The 20,664-nt window shown below is 43.1% G+C and overlaps 1 protein-coding gene across 1 annotated transcript in view; it reads left to right on the top strand.

The window, feature by feature from the left end:
* The window catches only part of DKK2 (dickkopf WNT signaling pathway inhibitor 2), a 103,186-nt gene extending 82,968 nt beyond the window's left edge, over window positions 1-20,218 (top strand). The window contains exons 2-4 of the mRNA XM_060246952.1: window positions 9,186-9,336; window positions 11,714-11,863; window positions 19,433-20,218. Coding sequence (XP_060102935.1) covers window positions 9,186-9,336; window positions 11,714-11,863; window positions 19,433-19,683 — 552 coding nt within the window. The 3' untranslated portion in view covers window positions 19,684-20,218. The remainder of the gene's footprint in view (window positions 1-9,185; window positions 9,337-11,713; window positions 11,864-19,432) is intronic.
* The last annotated feature ends 446 nt before the right edge of the window (window positions 20,219-20,664 follow it).

Here is a 20,664-nt window from a genome sequence, read left to right on the forward strand (position 1 = left end):
ATCCATCTGGCCCAGGTGCTTTTCCATTTTCCATTGCATTAATTGCTGCTTCAATTTCTATTTTTTTTTCAATTGGATCGTTCAAAACTTTTCTCATATTTTCTGCTAAGGGTGCTATTTTTATCTTTTGTAAGTACTCATCCATCTTTTCTATCCTTATTTTAACACCTTTAAATAACTTGGCATAATAATTCTCTTTTTATTCCTTCTTGATCTGCCACCTCTCTTCCATCCACCACAATTTTGTTAATAATTTTACTTTCTCTCTTTTTCTTCAGTTGCCAGGCCAAATATTTTCTAGGTTTGTTTGCTCCCTCGAAAGATTTCTGCTGCAATCTTTTCAGATTCCATTCCAGTTCTTCATTTAACAAATGTCTCATTTGCATTTGTAATATTGTAATCTCCCTTATAATTTTCTTTTTCCCTGGCCTTTTTCTCAATTCCCCTTCTTTTTTCTTTATTTCATTTTGAATGTCCAACATCTGTTTTTCTTTTGCCCTCTTATCTTTGTTATTCAATGTAATTGATATTCCTCTCATTACTGCTTTATAAGCATCCCAGACTGTCTGAAATTCTATATCCTCTTTATCGTTTATTTGGAAGAAAGCTTTAGTTTCATTTTCTAGAGATGTCACTATTTCTTTATTCTGTAGTAAATCTTCATTCAATCTCCATCTTCTCAACTTCTTAGACAATTTTGTAATCCACATTATTGGGTTATGGTCAGCCCCAATTTTAGGTAAAATCTCTATTTTCTTTGTTATAAGGCCTAAGTCTTTAGTGCCCCACAACATGTTAATTCTGGAAAAAGTTTTATGTCTTGCTGAAAAAAAGGTATAGTCCCGCACTTCAGGATTAAATTTCCTCCATATAGCCTCCAAATTTTCTTGTTTGACCAATTCAAAAAAAGACTTTGGCACTTTTCCTTCCTTATTATTTTTTCCCCCCAGACCTATCCAGTGTGTTCTTAATTGTTCCATTAAAGTTCCCCATTATCAAAACTTGGTCATAAGTCAGTTCATCAAATTGTTCTATAATGTCTTTTTAAAAAGCATCCTTTGCACCATTTGGTGCATACAGTCCCAATAACAACATTTTTTTTGCATTTAGTATTATTTCTACCGCTACAAATCTTCCATCTTTATCCTTAAACACTAATTTCGGCTCCAATTCTTGTTTAATATAGAAAATCACTCCCCTTTTCTTCTGTTCAGTCAATGAATAAAATTCTAGTCCCAGTTGTTTATTCCATATTTTTTGAGGCTCATTGTGTGTCTAACTTCCAGGCTTCTTTATGACTTGGCTGGCACATCATGTGTTCCTCACAGAAAGATCCAAGAACTCCACATGCCATGGCACAGAATGAGAGAAACACTCCCCAGAGACTCCCCAGAAAGCTTTTACTCTGTATCTCTCTCTATTTTAAAACAATCAGATGTTGAAATTCTCTCTCCCTTGCTCTCACACATACAGTGCTTGTAATATTTTAAACCATAAATAGTTTTAGTGAAACAAGATATATCCACATAAAAATGGATTCAGGGTGAATTCATACATCATACTCATTTTATTCCTCTAGCCAGAGAATCAATGCAGTAAATACATATTACCTGGAAGAAAGGCTTTCTGTGGATCAAATTCTGATCACCTCTGCTTAGGCAAACTTGGGATCTGAGGCTGGCCAAATCATGGGGAATCAAAATCTCAATGAGTATCCCCAAGAGGTTCCTTGAAATGGCACAGTTTTCATCTTCACAGGATATAAACATGGTTGGTGGATGTGGGTGGGAGGGACAGGAAATTCTATCCTTGTTGTACATGTGTACTATTTTTATTTGTATCCTGCTTTTTCCCCAGTGAAGACCCAAAGTGACATATTATGTAGCTCTCCCTTCCTCCACAACAACAACAACTCTGTGAGATAGGTTAGGCTGAAGGCCTCCATCTCCAACTTGGCCCAGATCAGACCAGTGAAGATGTAGAAGGGAAAGGCCATATCCAACCTGGCCTTTCCTTGCCTCGCCTCGTACTAGGTTTGCCAGTCCCCAAGTCTGGGCAGGGGAGCCCACGGTTTTTCAGGCTCCTTCTACCGGCAGTCAGCTGGCTGGTGGGGGGAAGCCCCCCCCCCCAACAGCCTCCATGTGCCTTTAAATCTTGGCATGGTTAGGAGATGCTTGCAACTCTTTGTGTTTCCAATTATGAATGTGCCTTTAAATCAGCCAAGAAGAGTTACAATGGGGTGGGGTGAGCAGGTAGAGTCATGTGTCAGTGAATCATCCTGTGAGAAAAGCAGAGGGACCAGCACAGTCCCTCTGTTCATTTTGGATTTGCTTCAGAAGTCATTTCTACAGTAAATGGATAGTAGTGTTAGCTAGAACCTGAACATGGGAGGGAGGAAAACTCCCCCCTAGGCTGTTCTTCATTTGTGTTCATTCCTGTGTTTGAAGAAGCTGGTTGAAATACAGCAGATTATTACATTCAGCAGTTCCCAGTGGGTAAATTACCCCAGTGAGATCACACAAAAGTGTGGGCTTGCAAACTCTGTTTATTTTGGCTGCTTTTCAGTGTGTGTGTCCCTTTATAAAGCAATGCTAGGAAATGCTTCCAAAGCCTGACAAGAAGACATCATCCTTCTCTCTGTGTTACTGGAGTCTAAAGAAACCCTCAGATCAGAGTATTGTTGGGCAGGTGTTGCCATTTTCCAGGCTCTGAGCAGCATACCTTCATACTAAATGCAGCTGTTAATTCAAATTGTAATTTGTTTCAAGAAGAGCTTCTTTCCTGTGGTTATACAGATTAATATTGTTTACATGATCAGATGGAAGCTTGCTTATTTATAGCTATTTGGGGGGAAAGAATCACTTTTGTTTGATTTATAGATTTGGATGGCTTAGCTATAATTTACAGACTGGTTTATTCTGCTTCATGCTAATACCAAGGCACTTTGCAAGACTCAGGGAAACTGTACCTCAGAAATGAAGTTATTCCCAGTAGTTCAAGGCAGGACCAAAGAACAGCTGGTTCCCTTAAATTCAGTCTCTCCAGGCAGATTGTTGGAATATTGACTGAGTAAAAAGAAATGATAAGGTCACAGGATGGTGCATGCTGATAAAAGCCTGGAATGGAAAGTTAAAGTCTTTCTTTTCCTCTCTTTCTCTCAAAAAAGAAAGTCATAAAGACACTGCAAATATTAAAGCAACAATGTTTAGATAACACATAAAAGCCCTTCATTGTGTACGTTTTGAGATGATTGTTCTGAGTGTTGTCTACACACCCCAGTAGTGTTTCCTGCTGTACTCAAACTAAGAAGCACCCCACTGGGATTCTCACAAGCTTGAGGGTTCTCTCATGCCAAGTTTGTGAGATCAAAGGGGCTGCTATAAATTCAGAGAAGTGTTTCAACTTTATAATGTTTTGCCAAACCATGGGTCTTTGGTAAGGGGAAAGATTTATGTGAGAATATTGAATATTAAATGAAGGCAAAAGACATCACTATCTCCAGATCCTGAGGAGCACAAGTGCTGGAGTTTAACTGATTATTAACAGAAAAGTCTAACATTGTTTTAAACCCCCAGTGTGGATGAAAACATCATTTTTAATTGTCATAGGAAACCTTTGTTTTCCCTGTTCTGAATTTACTTCCCTGGAAGGCTCCTGCAAGTCACTCAGGGTGTTCAAATGATCAATGGAGTGGACATGAAGCCGTGAAGTAGGTGGATCACAGCAATAGGCTTAATCTTTTACCTCCCCTCCTCACATGGATGGAATCATGAAGTTCTTGGACCAGTCATACTCTTAGTCCAGCCTACCTCATGGGGTTGCTTAGAGTTACTAATGTCTAGGTGGTGGTTGGAGATTTCCCGCTATTATAATTAATCTCCAGATCACAGAGATCAGTTCTCCTGGAGAAAATGGTCATGGCATTGTATCCCATTGAAGTCCCTCCCCTCCCCAACCCCTGCCCACTTCATGGTCCTCCCCTATACCTCCAGGTATTTTGCAACCTGGAGCTGGCAACCATAGGGTTGTCGTGAGGATAAAATGGGGGTGGAAAAATCGTGTTTGTCATTTGGAGTTTCGGCGGGGGGGGCAGGGTGGCTGGCATGAAATTTAATGCACTGGCTACAGTCAGACAACAGACTTAATGTAATCTGGCATCGTCTCTAATCAGATATCCTGCCATAACCCACTTTGGTGCGCACTCACTCTGTGGTTAATTGGTCAGATCACTGCTGTGAAGCAACCAGAGTGGGCAATCAGGCAGCTTTTTTTCATCTTTTGTCTTCTGAGCATGTGTTTAAGCACTTATGCAAAGCAGTTCTTCAAACTCCTAGCAGGATGGCAGCAGCTGGTGGCCAATGGAATTGCTGGAGGAGGCTGCTGAGATATGTAGTTCAACGTGGCTAAAATATTTTTGAAACTGTGCCTTGGAGGTTTTTATAAGGAAAACACAGTCTTGAGACACTCGCGTGAAAGACAGAGACAGAGAGATGTCTGTGAACTAGAAATAAGAAATGCACAAGTGGTGAATTGACAACCCAGGGATATGCACACATCTCCACCTGATCAAAAAAAGTAGGGAATTGGATGGGAACATTCACACTTCCCAACTGGCTTCAGTTAGCAACAGGGGAGTTCAGATATCCAGAAATGCAGAGTGAAAGTGCTGACATCCATAAAGACTGGACTTTCTGGTGCCTAATAACTCCACTTCGAAGGCAGGTCAGAACAGGGTGCCAATGACTGGGGAATGGGAGACAGATGTTGCTGTCTGACTGTGCACTTTAAATCTGGAAGGGAACAGCAACAACTTTGGATCAAAGTGTTCATCTGATTGCAGTGGAGGTCACAAAACTTTTTTTTTTTTAATGAGAACTATTTCTGAATAAAGGAAAATATCTCAAGCTACTTCCCCTCTCACCATCCATGGCACGTTGTCAAGTTTTGTTTTGTCCCCCAAACATAACATGGACTAGGAAGAGCACCAAAACTGAAATTATCAGCTAAGCAGCACAGAGAACAACCCTAGGAAAGATACACTGGGAGCTTTTACATAGTGACCATTTACAAGTGGATTTTTCCATTTCACACAGTAAAATCTAACAGCAAACCTAACAGCAAATCTAACAGCAAATTGCATTGAAATAGTGTGTGTAAAAACACCCATTGGCCCTGGTCACACTCACCAATAAAGCCGTCATGAATACATTGCTATTATAGTCCGGGTGTATTATCAATGCATTTCCTGGATCAGACATCCCAACAGCCATCCGTTACACCCCATTTTGCTCCCATGATTGGTCAATCAGACGTCCCTGCCCGACCTCGTTTTTGACAGTAGCACTCTGGATTTGCGCAGGTGCATTCCCAATGGCTCGCAGGACATACTAAAATGCCCATAGGAAGATTGCCCATAGGAAACAACGGGAGAGGCTGGATTACCCATCGGATATAATGGGAGACAAGATTGCCAATCCCATTCCTGGACACTTGTAGGTTGTGTTGACTTCCCTGGAAAATCCATTCCAGATTTTTATTGCAGCCATTTTTGTGCTTCAATGTGTTTCAATGGATCCCATGCAAGTCAATTGACAATCTTGTCTCTCATTATATCCAATTGGCAATCCAGTCTCTCCCATTGTTTCCTATGGGCAATCTTTTAATTTGTTTTAGTACATCCCCCGCAACTCTACTTTTCTCTACCACGGAACTACTTTTCCTGCATGATCACGCATGCAGAAATAACCTGCTAAATTACACACAACTATTCTCAGTTCTGGGACTGGATTAAAAGACCACTCAGGTGCTCGGTTTACCAGACAGTTGACAGAGTTATCTTTCTCTTGTCCGCTCACACATTGATATTACTTCTGGTTGAGGTTTGGGTGGGAACTGGTTCTGCTCTTACAATGACCCGGTAATGTGTTCAAACATGCAAAGTCCACTCTTGAGTTGTCAGGAGTGCTTTTGGTCTGGATTTAAAGCACTATCAAAAAAACTCCAGGTCCAAGTTGAGGCAATTCAGGACCTGGACGAGTCATCCACCATTTCCAGATGCTGATGTTTGGACGCCTGCATAAAACTGACATGCATTGCATCCATGCCCATGTCAGGATTTTCTGTACGTCTGACCTCGGCCATTATCTGTTTTTCAAAGGCCTGTCAAAGGATCTTCCTCAGTCTTTTAAGGAATGCATATTCTGCAACAGCAGAAGAGCTATCAGTAATTCATGGGAACCTATGAGACAGATATTGTAAAAAATATGCTTTATAAAAGGTAGTCTAAGGCCATGGTCCAGAACTCTCTGAGTGCAGTTTTAAAAATGCATATAATAGTTCTCAGGAGGGAAGGCGCTTCTTGGTACTTCAGCAAGTTTGGTACTTGGATGGGAGACCACCAACAAAGACAGCGCAGAGGCAGGCCCTGGCCAACCACTTCTGCTTTTCACTTCCCTCAAAAGACCCTTGCTGGGGTTACCATAAGTTGGTTGCAACCTGTTCTCAGTGCAGATGTACAACTTTTCACATGAGCAAATGTGAACTGTGAAGTACATAGGGGAACACTTAGTATCTAAAGCAAAGATTCATTGAAAGTTGTTTTTGTCTCACAGAATGCTCTTATGTAAGCTGCTTGCTATTCAGCATGTAAAAATGTACAACACGTTCTTTGGAGTAGGGACAGTATCATATTTTGAAATTTATTTTATATTTATTGGCCCTCTGGCTATTAGTATAAAAAGTCTTTCAAAAAGCAAACTTAAAATGGCAACTAAATATAAGCCTTCGGGGAAAACAGCTTCAAAATGTCAACATTTTTTATTGAAAATAATTCTTTTTTTCATGCAATGGTGTTTTTGAGTCTTACACTAACCTTTGGTTTAAAATTATAAAAATTAACTCATAATTTAGAAACTTGTTTGGTGAAAGTCTTCAATGAATTAATATGATATAAACATATATTTGCTTACGCAACTGAAAGGGTAACTTAATAAGCACAAATCAGATACAGCAGTATGAAGGGATGGTAATTGCCTACTATCACATAGTAAAAGTCATAGAAGGGAGATTTAACCCTAGGTGCATAGGGTTGCCAAATTCCATGAGGGGAGTAGAGATTTACAGAACTCACAACTAATCTCCAGCCTACAATTCCCTTGAAGAAAATAGCTGCTTTAGAACTTGTCCTCTATGGCATTACATCTCTGCTGAACTCCCTCCCCTCCTCAAACCCCACCCTTCCCAGAGTCCACCCACAAATCTCCACAAATTTGCTAACAAGGGTTGCCAGGTTCCTTCATTGTGCTCGCATATGGATTTGAGAGGCATTCCAAGAGTGGGCAGGGACATTGTGAAACACACTGATGTCACCCGGAAGTGATGTCAGCATGTTTGCGGTGACAATCTGCTTTTTGGGCAAAACTCTATGGTGAAATTAGCTGCAAACCATAGAATTTTGCCCAAAAACAGATTGCCACCCACCCAACATCCCTGACATGCTAATGTCACTTCCGTGTGATGTCAGTGCATCACACGTGGCATCACTGTTTGGGGATGCAGAGGGATTTTCTCCTGCTGGCCAGCTAGACAATGGTGAGCAAGACACTATGAAAGCAGGGGATCCCCGCCCTATGGAATGGTATTGCTATTCCCAACCCAGAGTTGGTGATTCTAGTGTGCACACACTCATACATTCTGTACAAAAGATACAAAAATGGTACATTTGTTTGCAGTGTTTTATGTTTTATGCAAAGCGTTATGGCATTCTAATACATAAAACCAGTGGCTGTTATTCTATACAGAGAAGAGAGATAGGCTGCCAAGCCCCCTGTCTGGATGGGGGTTCCCCTGCCCGGGAGGTTCCCAACCCGCTGGCCCACATTGGGCCAGCAGGGGGAACCTCCCCCGACATCATTGGTGCATTGATGTCACCCAGAAGTGATGTCATCATGCCGGCAACGTTGCGTGGCAGCTGCTCTAGGCATTTCTGGGAAAACTCTATGATTTTCCCAGACGCTCTAGCCATTTGGGAGAGAAAACTCTAAGAACATAAGAGAAGCCATGTTCGATCAGGCCAATGGACCATCCAGTCCAACACACTAGGGAATAATAGAGTGCCCAGTAGACATTTCCCTCCAAACCAGGGAAACCCCTGCCCCCACCTGGGGATTGGCAACCTCCCTCCCTCCTCCCCCTCCCCCCCTCTCTCTCTCTCACACACACACACTTACTGGGTCTGGTTACTTGCTCTGAAAATGAAAGCAAAACAAACTGAAGCTGCTGCTGACCGTTCCCCATGAAGTGCTTCCCGTTTTTTGCTTCATGCTCAACTTTAAAGGCACACAAACAACAGAAACATACACACATTTTAAAACGGGACCTGTTTGCAGGTTTCTAAACCTCCTGGAGCTCTAGAGGTACATGGTGGCTGTGGGCAGGGGGAAGCCTGTAAAACCGGGGGATCCCCTGCTGTGACCTGGGGAATGGGAAGCCTACATGTTACCCCGCAGTTGATGTTTCTCCAAGCTAAAGAGCCCAAAAGTGTTTTAACCTTTCTTCATAGAGAAAGTGTTCCAACCCTTTAATCATTCCAGTTGCCCTTTTCTGCACTTTTTCCAATGCTATAATATCTTTTTTGAGGTGCAATAACCAGAATTGTACATAGTACTCCAAACAAGGCCGCACCATCGATTTATACAGGGGCATTATGATACTGGCTGATTTGTTTTGGTACAGGAGGCACGTGAGTCAAACAATGCATGGATTTTTTTCATGTGTGTCACATGGAAAAGGCATGCATTGCCCAGCTGACATGATACAATGATTGTCTCTGTTTATAATTGCTATCTGTCTTGGTGGCCCTGAATGGCAGGATATAAACAAATAAAATATCAGGTGCATTATGGGGGCCATGAGCTCATGATATGCAGAATTGGCAGTGTCTCAGTCTGTGTGAAAATACTGGCTGAAAGAAAAACAGAATAAAATGGGAAAGTCCTCTGATATCAGCTGTGACCAATGATGATTACAGAGCTATAAATCCAGCATTTGGGGTGTCAAACCATTTTCTGTCTGAAAATTATTCAAGTCTAACTGTTCCCTTTTGTTGTACTTCCTTTCCCCTTCCTTTATTTGTTTTTTAATTGGCAAAGTATTAACTCATTATGTCCTCCCCTTCTCTTCCATAGGTTTACCCTTGTACCAACGACAAGGAATGTGAGGTTGGGAAATACTGCCATAGTCCCCATCAAGCTACATCTGCCTGTATGATTTGCAGGAGGAAAAAGAGGCGTTGTCACAGAGATGGCATGTGCTGCCCAGGAAACCGCTGCAACAATGGTATGTAGGTCACTGTCAATTTTTTTTAAATGTAAATAGGAAACTGTATCTGCATTTCACTTGCTCCTCTAAGTAGTTTTTCTGAATTGCCCAGAGAAGAAGTAGAATCAGGACATCAACATAATCAACCTAGATCAGAAAAGGAGAGACATTTTGTTAACATCATTTTAAAAAATCATTTTGGCTTCAACCACTGACTGTTTTATTCAGGGGACTTGTGCAATAGGCACAACATTTCCACATTGCTTAGAAAGTCTGAGACATTCTGATCACTACATAAATGAGGAAACAGGAGAGTTGTACATCTTTGCCTTGAAACAGGATGGGAACTTCATGAGCCCATCTCTCAAAACGGAATTCAAGCAGGGCCGGATCTAGGGAGAGGCAGAGGGTGCGCTTGCCCCGGCCCCACCGGAGGGGCGGGGTGCCAAATTGGGTATGAAGCCCATTCTATTCCATGGGCCCATAAGATAGAATGGGCCCACAAGGGGGCATCATTTTTTAATCCCCCTCCTCAAAAAACATGTAGATCCAGTCCTGAATTCAAGGTGTATTCTGAAATGGTTGAAGTACTTCCACTCCACACAGAAAGTGGAAATCTGGTGCAGCTGTAGGGTTGGGTCCAGCCTAAATGTCAATAGAAGACTCGGGGGCGTTTTCGCACTTAGCGTTTGCTACCGATATTCCGCGGAGCAATTATGTCCGGACCATTTCCCTCGTTTTCGCACTATTGTCTCTTTTGCGGAGTCGCTTTCCATGAAGCCCCAGCTCAAATCGTTTTCACACTGGCATCGACTTGACTTCGATGCCCTGTCAATCATTTTTTTTAAGCGCAATTCCAGTTGCGTAATTGCGTAACAACGTAACAACGTAATAGAGAATCCCCCTTTTTTTCGCGGGCAAACCATCACGTGACGCTTCTGCTTAAGCATTGGCTGCAGCAGCAGCATCCTCCACACAACCTACGCTATCCTCAGTCCAAATGGACAGCAAGGCTTCTGTTTCGCTCTCACGCCACGAAACACCACGAGCCCCCATCGGCTTGCTGCTGGATGCCATTGCACGTAGCTGCTGTGCGGTGGTGGAGGCAGTAAGCTGTTCAATGGCGCCTAGCAATACCAGTCCCTTCTTCCTCCCAGTGTTCTGTTTGGCTCATGCAAATTGTGACAATCGCTGCTACTTGCGAGCCCCTCCCCAGGGATCGACCCTGATGTATATTGAGGAATTTATATGACAAAATTTCGTTATTGCGAAATAACGCAACTAAGACGATTTTTTTTTTTAAAAAAGGGTTTCTCTCTTACATGGAAAATAACAAAAACCGCTTTTTGGTATAAAAAAATGGTTTTGGCTTTTACTCAGCGTAAACTCTAGGAAAACTACAGGAGCTATGAATTGACAATTGAGGCTATTCAACCAAAGAATTTTTTTTTTATTATTTTGAAGTATCGCTATTACGCAAGAATTGAGAAGTTTAAAAAAAAAATGGCCGGGTGGGCACTTTTGGGGAGCACCACGAATGGCTGATGATTGGCCAGGCCAGCTGCGTACATGATTTGAATTGCACGCCCCAAGGGGATGGATGGAGTGGGAGGACTGAAAGGCAGAGGGTGCCGCCCACAAAGCAGTTGATGCGGGATGGGATGAATTTCCCACAACAAACTCCGCGGAGTGGATCCGGTGTGGATCTGCAGGTTTTAGGAAACTCCGCTAACATGCGCATCCAGATACTGCGGGATGAAACTGCTGAAGCCCCAGATCAAACCGTGACCACGGAGCAACATGTGCGAAATCGAGCAAAAGATCCGGAGGTAAATGGGATGCCACCCACCCCGGAGTAAACGCTAATGCGAAAACGCCCTAGGCTTCTTTTTAGTCCTCTGTGAGGGTGGGAGATTATTTTATTTGAAGGCAGTTCAATCATGTGAGGCTCTCATGTGGGGTCTGAAGTTGAACAGCCCAGAAACAATACCACCTAGGTGAGAGCTATGTATCTAACTGTGCAGTCCTCTGGAGAGTTACATTCTCTTGAGACAACTAAGCTTAGGATGGTATTATAAATATGAGCCACAAATCAGCAACTACCAATTGAGATTTCCTTTCAGCCACATGTTCAATAGGTGACTGTAGACATTTTGATTTACTGAAATCAAATATGGAATGCTCTCCTAATGTTTCATTTTCTTTCAGCTGATTCTTCCTTAGTGAACAATAAGTCCACTGCCACACTATTCTCATAGGACCTGGTTTTTTGGCCACTGTGTGACACAGAGTGTTGGACTGGATGGGCCATTGGCCTGATCCAACATGACTTCTCTTATGCTCTCTTATGTTCTTATCACCTTTCTGTCTTTTCTTGTTTTACTTATCACCCTAGGTATCTGCATACCAGTGACCGAAAGCATTCTCACACCACATATTCCAGCCCTGGAAATACCCCGCAACAAGAAAAATAATCACTATCCCACCAAGGACTTGGGCTGGCAGAATCTAGGGAAAGGGCAATCCAAGTTGACACACGTAAAAGGTAGGATTGGATCAACAATCTCTTGGACTATGGTTGTCTTCTGAAAAGACAGCCTTTCTCTGTAAAGTATGCAATGATGCTTTTAGAAAGTCAGTTTATTCATTCCTTCATTTTATTGTCCCACTCTTCTACAAAGTATGCAGCATGATGGTCAACAGGGTTGCCAAGTCCAATTCAAGAAATATCTGGGGACTTTGGGGGTGGAGCCAGGAGACATTGGGGCGGAGCCAGAAACAAGGGTGTGACAAGCATAATTGAACTCCAAGGGAGTTCTGGCCATCACATTTAAAGGGACAGCACACCTTGTTAAATGTCTTCCTTCCATAGGAAATAATGAAGGATAAGGGCACCTTCTTTTGGGGCTCATAGAATTGGACCCTCTGGTCCAATCATTTTGAAACTTGGGGGGTACTTTGGGGAGAAGCACTAAATACTATACTGAAAATTTAGTGCCTCTACCTCAAAACACAGCTCCCCCAGAGCCCCCGAAATTTCCAGATCAATTCCCCATTATACCCTATGAGAATCGATCTCCACATAGGGAATAATGAAGTGCTCAGCAGACGTTTCCCTCCCACCCCCACCCCATTTCTGGCGACTCTGAAGTGAGGGATTGACCTCTCTACTCACAAGTTGCTGCCAACTTCTTCAATGTAACACAGACACACCATCCCAAGAGGAAGCTTTTCAATCGGAGACTGAAGCCTATGGAGGTGGAAAAGCACGTGGTTATGTGGGGGTGGGGCTTCCCCCTGCCAGCCAGTGACTAGGGGCGAGAAGGAGCCTGGGAAAGCGGAAGAACCCCCGCTGGAACCTGGGGATTGGCAAGCCTATCAACAGTATAAACCATGCATAAGCACTTTAAAAAAAATGGCCACAGCAGTCTAAAATATTCAAAACTCCAACACTTAAACGTGCAGTACAGCAGCAGAGAATGTAAAAGGACGTGGTGGACCATACCATAAAAAATCACAGAATTAGGTCCAGCTCTCCCAAAAGGTTCTCCAGAAAGAAAGCCAGTCTCTAAAATAGCAACAGGCTGATAAGTAAGGTTGCCATTAAGGGAAGACAGGAATCTCAGTAGCATAGAGTCCACCTTCCAAAGCAGCTATTTTCTCCAGGGGAACTAATCTTGGTCAACTGGAGGTCAATTTTAATAACAGGAAGCTTCCATGAGGCTTCCTGGACAAGAAATTCCAAGCCATGGCCAAAATGACCTACTCTGGCTTAAGGCAGATACATAGAAGGAAATGGACAGGTTCATACAGGTGCAACAGTTCCTCAGAAACCCTGGTCCAAAGCTCATGCTTTTTAGAACCAACACCAGGAATTTAAATTGGGTCTAGAAACAACTGTAGCCACCATGGTGTGATATTACGGTGCTAGGCTAGGAACTTTGAATTCGATGGTCAAAGAGGGCAGGAAGAGGCGGTGCTGCATTCTAAGTAGCTGGTGGCTGCCCCCTGCCCTCTGACCCTCCCCAAAGACATCCTATAGGGCCCGCATCAAGTTAGGGTGGGCCCCTGCTTCCTGTGCTTGGTCTGACGCTGCCCCTCTCCACCAGCAAAAGGCTGCTTTGCCTCTTACCCCTCCTCGTGGTCCCACAAATGGGGATCAGGGTAAATCCAGATCTCTGCTTCCATGAAAGCTCACTCTCTCAGCCTAATCTACCTCACTGGGTTGTTGTGTGAATAAAATAGGGGAGAGAAAGATGTTGTAAGCCGCTTTGGGTCCCCATTGGAGAGAAAAGTAAGGTATAAATAAATACATTTATAGACATGGGAGCCAGTGCAATTGACGTAAATGTGGAGGTTTATGATCTCCGCAATGAGTGCCTATCAGCATTATAGCCCCCTTAAGCCACAGAAGCTTGCTTTGAACCACTTTCAAAGGCAGCTCCCTCAGAGCATGCTACAGTAGACTAAGTTAGATGTTAGTGAAATGGAGACCAGATCTTCTGTTTCTGGGAACAAGTATGAATCTCATTAGCTCAGCCTTTATCTGAAAGCTACAAATAATAATAGTGTTCTTCTCAAGGATTATTACATGCAAAGAAAACCAAGAAATGCCTGTCATGATGCACTCCAAGGCTACAATTTTGCATTGACTTACTTGAGAGCAAGCTCTGTGGCACTCAGTTGGATTTACTTCTGAGTAAACATGCATAGGCTTGGACTATGTAAAATATATGTCTTACTAATAAATATCTTGTGGTAAAATATGGAATGTGTTTTTACCAGAGTATTCACACATTGTTAGATCTCAATTTACAGTCAAATCACGCCCATAAAAATGCATCAGCCTGTGGATATACACTTTATGCATTTAATAGAGTGAGCTCTGACTTACAAAAGTTTATGCTGGGATGACTTTTGTTAGTCTCTAAGGTGTCACTGAACTAGGGTTGCACTGATTAAATCACAGCGCAAAGGCAAGACAGGAGTTCAGTGTAGGGGCACCCAGCAGCAACTCCCAGTTCTGCCACCACTTAATGGGGAGAGTGGAGGGAGGCATGGAGGGCTCCTTCAGAGCAAAGGCACAGTATCACTTCTGCAATGATCTTTGAAGTTATGTTATTTATTTATTTGAATTATACATCACTCTTCCCTATGCAGGTCTCAGGGTGGTGAACATCTCAATAAATAGTTTTACAAATCCAATTAAAACAATTAAGAACAGTAGAACAGTAACAATTTCAAGTCTAAGAACCAATTGGCAGTTAACCAATGGTATCCTTCCCCCCTTAGGGGAGAGGAGAAATGGAAGAGGCCAGGCTCAATGACAGACCGTTGCTGTCTTCAGCTCAATTAATGCAACATTCTGCAATTCACTAGAATTGACATTACACTGTTACTCCAAAAATTTTCAGAGCCTCTCCCCCCTACAAACCAGTTGCCCTATCAAGTGATGGCAGAATTGGAAACTGCTGCAGGGCGGCCCTACATTGAACTCCTGACTTGTTTCTGCACTGTGATTTAATCAATGCAAACAAGTCCATCAATTTTCTTTCAAGGGCTAGGACTTAATCAATGCATGCATGTATTTAATCAAAACACAGTTCAAAAGCTACCCTAAACTAATGCAATCACATAAAGATGATTTTTGTGCTACAATTAATCAGTGCGCCTATGATTGAATAAAGGCTGATTACATCAGAAAGAATTCGGACACCCCCCCCCCCCCCCCAATTCAGAGTCAAGCTCAGATAAAGAGACTTTCTTAAGTATTTACTCCAAAGGAAACCATGTAAAGATGACACAGGGAAACCTGAAAGAGGAGGAAAGGTGAAAGGATACAAGAAAGAAGCATCAATACAGACCAAATTGTAAGGAAGAATTCTCCCCACATTTATGAGTCTCATGTCTGTCAGAAAGTACACTGCCTCTGCCTCTCAGTGATGCCAAAAAACCCTGTCTACCTGGTGGTCCTAGTGCTACTTCGGGGACTTGATTTTTTTTTTCTTGTCTAAAGATTCACCAAGTCTTTCCTGATTTTTCTGTAACATTGTTTTAGATCCAGGAAGTGTTTTCATTTCAACCATCCCCCCTCCTTATCCAGCACTCAGGGCTTTTTTTTGTAGAAAAAGCCCAGCAGGAACTCATTTGCATATTAGGCCACACCCCTGACATCACCATTGTTTCACACAGGGCTTTTTTGTAGGAAAATCCCAGAAGGAACTCGTTTACATATTAGGCCACACCCCCTGCCAGGAAGCAAGCTGGAAGTGCTTTCCTGATCAAAAAAACCCCCTCCAGCATTCATCCTACATGGCTTTTCTACATATATATCCCATAGCCTTTTTCAGTAGCCAAAGGAGATCCCCTCCTCCTTGTTTCACCAGCAGAAATAGCTGTTTGGATTGAACGTGAACCTATTATGAGATAAGTATTTAAACATGTGTTTCTTTGGTCTGAGAAAGATACAGGAAGACCTTAAGCCTTCAGCAACTTGCAAGTGGCCTTTGTCTTGGAATCATCTATATACAAAACTTCTTATCTACTGCATTTAAGATGCTGCCCTCAACATACAATGTATGTAACATAATAATTAGGGATGGGCACAGACCAGAAAATGCTGGTTTGGTTCACGAACAGAACCGGACTGGTTCCCAGACCAGTTCGCAAACTGAACCACAGCCTGGTACGTGAACCAGTTTGCAAACTGGTCTGGTTTTTAAAAAGCCCCCCCACAGGCCTCGAGGCTCCAAAATCGCATGTTGTTTCCAGATCACTCTCCTCAATGTACCCACTATGTTGGGTCTACATTAGACTTCAGAGGGCTGAGTTACAAATCCCTAAAAATGGTCATTCAGTGCAATGCTTTTCAAAGGGATGTCACCTTTGAGTGACAAAAACTGACCTGGAGTGACAAAAACTGACCCGGGTGAGCTAGAGGCCTTAAAAGCACACAGTTGCTCCCTGGGGTGACCCTCTGCATGGCCCACATGTTACCTGCATGTCAGATTTGGGGGGATCCAAGTAGAAGATCACCAAGCAAGGTACCTCCAGGAAACTGTTTTTGGGAGAGTTGTCCAGCGCCAGTTTGAGACACTACAGTGTGGACCTGGTTAAGCTACAGGCATCAGACTCCCAGAATACCTCTCCAGGAACCACCCACGTGGCTGCAGATGACTGTGCCTTCCTGGCTATAATGGAAAATAGAAAAATATCTAAAATTTCTCCCCATCAAGACAATATGAAAGATACTTCTTACCCAAACCTAAACCTAACCCCAACTTTAACCTGAACCTAACTGTGACTCAAATCGTAACCCTAACCAAAACTCTAATCCTACTAGTCCATTCAGTGTAATGATTCCCATACGCTAAAATGGAGCATGGAAAAACATGCATAATTCTTCTGCATCAACAGTATACTTTTCAGTATGATATGAAAGATATCTTTTCCAACCCTAAACCTAACCCAAACTTTAATCCAAACCTAACTGTGACTCGAACCATAACCCTAACTCTAACTCTAACCCTATGGGCCCATTCACTGTAATGATTCCCATGAGCAACAATGGGCTTCCTATGAGCCGAGCAACAGAAGCAATCGAAAGGTCTCCAAAATAACCCTTCAGGGTTACTGAACCCTTCAAATTACAGATATTTGGAGACCGCTGGATTGCATCAGTCCCTTGGTGCACAGGAGGGCCTCCATCCCCACAGGAGTGGGCTAACTTTCCCGGCAGTGCCAAAAGCTTGCTCAGCGGGGGGTTCCAATGTTCTCCTGAAATCAAATGTTTGGTTATTTAACCCTTAAGACATAAGATTTTTGGAGACCATTGGATTGCTTTGGTCGGTCAGCACACAGGAGTGCCTCCATCCCCGCTGAAAGGGGCTGCCTTTCACTGTAGATTCTCATTCACTGTGATGATTTCCATAAAGCTATAATGGAAAATAGAAAAAACATCTAAAATTTCTCCCCATCAAGAGAATACCTTGCAGTATGATATGAAAGATACTTCTTACTAGCAATGAGCACAGACTAGAAAATGCTGGTTCAGTTCACGAACAGAACCGGACCAGTTCATGAACCAAACCACAGCCTGGTTCGTGAACCAGTTTGTGAACTGGTCTGGTTTTTAAAAAGCCCCCCACATGGTCTCGAGGCTTCAAAATGTCATGTCGTCTCCAGATCTCCCTCGTCAAGGTGCTGGACCAAGTTTGGTCCACATTGGACTTCGGGGGGCTGAGTTTCAGACCTCTTTAAAAGGTCATTCAGTGAAATGCTTTTCAAAGTGATGTCACCTCTGCTGGTTCAGGAGTGACAAAAACTGACCAGGGTGAGCTAGAGGCCTTCAACCCATACAGTTGCTCCCTGGGGTGACCCTCCATATGGCCCACATGTTACATGCATGTCAGATTTGGGGGGATCCAAGTAGCAGACCACCAAGCAAGGTGCCTCCAGGAAACTGTTTTGGGGGGAGTTGTCCAACGCCAGTTTGAGACACTACAGTGTGGACCTGCCTCTTGGGTGCTTATGCAGGCAGCAAATGGGACGCCTAGATCCTCATCCAGTCTTCTCTCTTGATTCATAGCACCCATGCTCTGAAGTAGAAGAGACTAGCACCAAATGGCAAAGGAGGGTGGTTGGAAGCATACAACACCCATCTTCCCTGCTTAGGGTTGCCAGGTCTGTGTCTGGAGACTTTGAGGGTGGATCTGGGAGAGGGCAGGGTATGAGGAGGGGTGGGGCCTCAGCATGGTACAATGCCATACAGTCCATCCTTCAAAGCAGCCATTTTCTCCAGGGGAGCTGATCTCTGCCACCTGGAGATCCGTTCCAAAAGCGGGAGATATCCAGGCCCCATCTGGAGGCTGGTAACCCTATCTGCTGCATATATACTGAGGTGGGGGAGGAAGAGCTCTTTTAAGCCTATGGAAATCTTCCAAATGTGGATCATATCCAAGTAGGGTTGCCAATCCCCAGTTGGGGGCAGGGGATCCTCTGGTTTGGAGGCCCTCCCCCCACTTCAGGGTCATCAGAATGTGGGAGGGGGAGGGAAATATCTGCTGGGCACTCCATTATTCCCTAAGTAAACCAATTCTCATAGGGTATAATGGAAAATTGGTCCATGGGATTCTGGGGCTCGGGGTGGCTGTGTTTTGACATAGAGGCACCAAATATTCAGCATAGCATCCAATGCCTCTCCTCAAAACACCTTACAAGTTTCAAAAAGATTGGACCAGGGAGTCCAAATTCTATGCACCCCAAAAGAAGGTGCCCCTATCCTTCATTATTTCCAGTGGAGAGAAGGCATTTAAAAGGTGTGCAGTCTCTTTAAATGTGATGGCCAGAACTCCCTTTGGAGTTCAATTATGCTTGTCATAACCTTGCTCCTGGCTCCAACGTAATGTCTCCTGGCTCCACCCCCGAAGTCCCAGATATTTCTTGAATTGGACCTGGCAACCCTAAATCCAAGGTGCTGGATCATATCCAATAACATATTTGCATGCATATATTTATGTCATAAAATAATTTCTGATGTATCTTTCCTAAAACTAAGGGAGGGTCCCTGACTCAGCTGTAGAGCATCAGTTTTGCATGCAGGAAGTCTTAGGTTCGGTCCCTGGCAAGTGTCATGAAAGACCTAAAACACTGGAGAGACAAAACAAATAGACTTACCCAGAGATAAAACTGAAAGATCAGTGGTCTGATTCAGTATAAGGCAAGTTCATGCAAACTTTTTAAAAATAGACTGGCTTACGTTTTAAATTGCATAAATATAAAACTATAACACTGATAACAGGCTGGCCTGAAACAAACAGAAAGATGTTTTCTCTTTGTGTCTGGCTGTATAATAACGTTATTCAGTTTTTCTTGTGCAACTTTTTTATTCATATTTGCTTGCAAGTAGCCACTGGATTTTCCTGTTCCCTGTATATATGCTTCTTCTATGAAATGGTACATGTTTTTCAAAATAGATTTTTAATATTTTTTCATTGGTAGTGAGTAGTTCCCCCCTCCCCTTGGTGCTGCTGCACTTTTTCCTATAGGACTGTTTAATCTGCTCCTTTTCTTTTCCCTGCGTATTGAGTGTTTTGGTTTCCTCTTTTATTTTTAGGTCATGAAGGAGACCCCTGTTTAAGGTCCTCTGACTGTACTGAGGGGTTCTGCTGTGCACGTCATTTCTGGACCAAAATTTGTAAGCCTGTCTTGCACCAAGGGGAGGTGTGCACCAAACAGCGCAAGAAAGGGTCCCATGGCTTGGAGATTTTCCAGCGATGTGACTGTGCCAAAGGGTTGTCATGCAAAATCTGGAAAGATGCCACCTACTCTTCAAAAGCGAGACTTCACGTGTGCCAGAAGATCTGATGATGCAGAGCCTGTAACCAACAGGCTATGGACTGAGTGCATTGCTGCAAGGTGGAACATAAGGATTGCAGATAAAAGCAGAATGACCAAAGTAACAACTGTGGCAGGAATAAGCATCATAATGGACTGAATGACATTTCTGCCCTGGAGAGGAATGCCAAGGCAGCTGGAATGTCTTCATTATATAGTGTCATTCTGCCTGTAGTGCCAAATCTTTGTGGCAAAGCACAACGCCAATGACATTTGAAGTTGACTGTGCTGTATAGATGTCCTGTGACTTCTCAACAAGTTGGCTGCATTCCTGGTGGGTTAGGTTCCCCCATATGATTGTAAAATAAATGCTATCGTATGTGTGTACAACACAAAGCAGTGCTTTGCTGATGGACATTTTGATCAATGCATTCTTGGACACTAAACAAGGACTCCATAACAAACAAAAGATATTTGGAGGAAAAAGTTATTGTGACCGTCGTAAACTGTTAGCTTTACTTGTTTAACAATTCAAAGCTGTCATGTGAACCTGAAAGAGTGTCCTGACAAACAGGAGAGCTTCATTTTGCAGGTTGCTTAGTAGATGGTTGTGGAGGAAATGAACAGTCAGTATCTTTCAAGAAAGATGTTAACCCTGAAGATAGGCATTGAGCAGGGATGGTAGTCTGTGTGGTACAGTTGCACAAATTGACTGAGCATTTCTATCAGAAGGGTGTGCTCTTTGTATAACACGCTTTCTATATGACTATACGCTGGCAACGTTGAGGCTGAGAGATAAACTGAGCTGTTCCTGGATGCTTCCAGAGTGGAATGGGATGTTGAGCTGCTAGTTGCGAATGCCAGGATGCTGGGAATTGCCTAGTAAATTCTTGAGGACTTTTACCTCAAAGGGAGACAGCCTTGTCAATTGGCTGTGAACTATTTAATGACAATGCCAAGAAGACTGCTCAGCACATGTCAACCTGGGAGACGCTAAAAATGGAAGCATCC

This window comes from Heteronotia binoei, chromosome 9 (assembly GCF_032191835.1).
Source record: "Heteronotia binoei isolate CCM8104 ecotype False Entrance Well chromosome 9, APGP_CSIRO_Hbin_v1, whole genome shotgun sequence".
Taxonomy (NCBI): domain Eukaryota; kingdom Metazoa; phylum Chordata; class Lepidosauria; order Squamata; family Gekkonidae; genus Heteronotia; species Heteronotia binoei.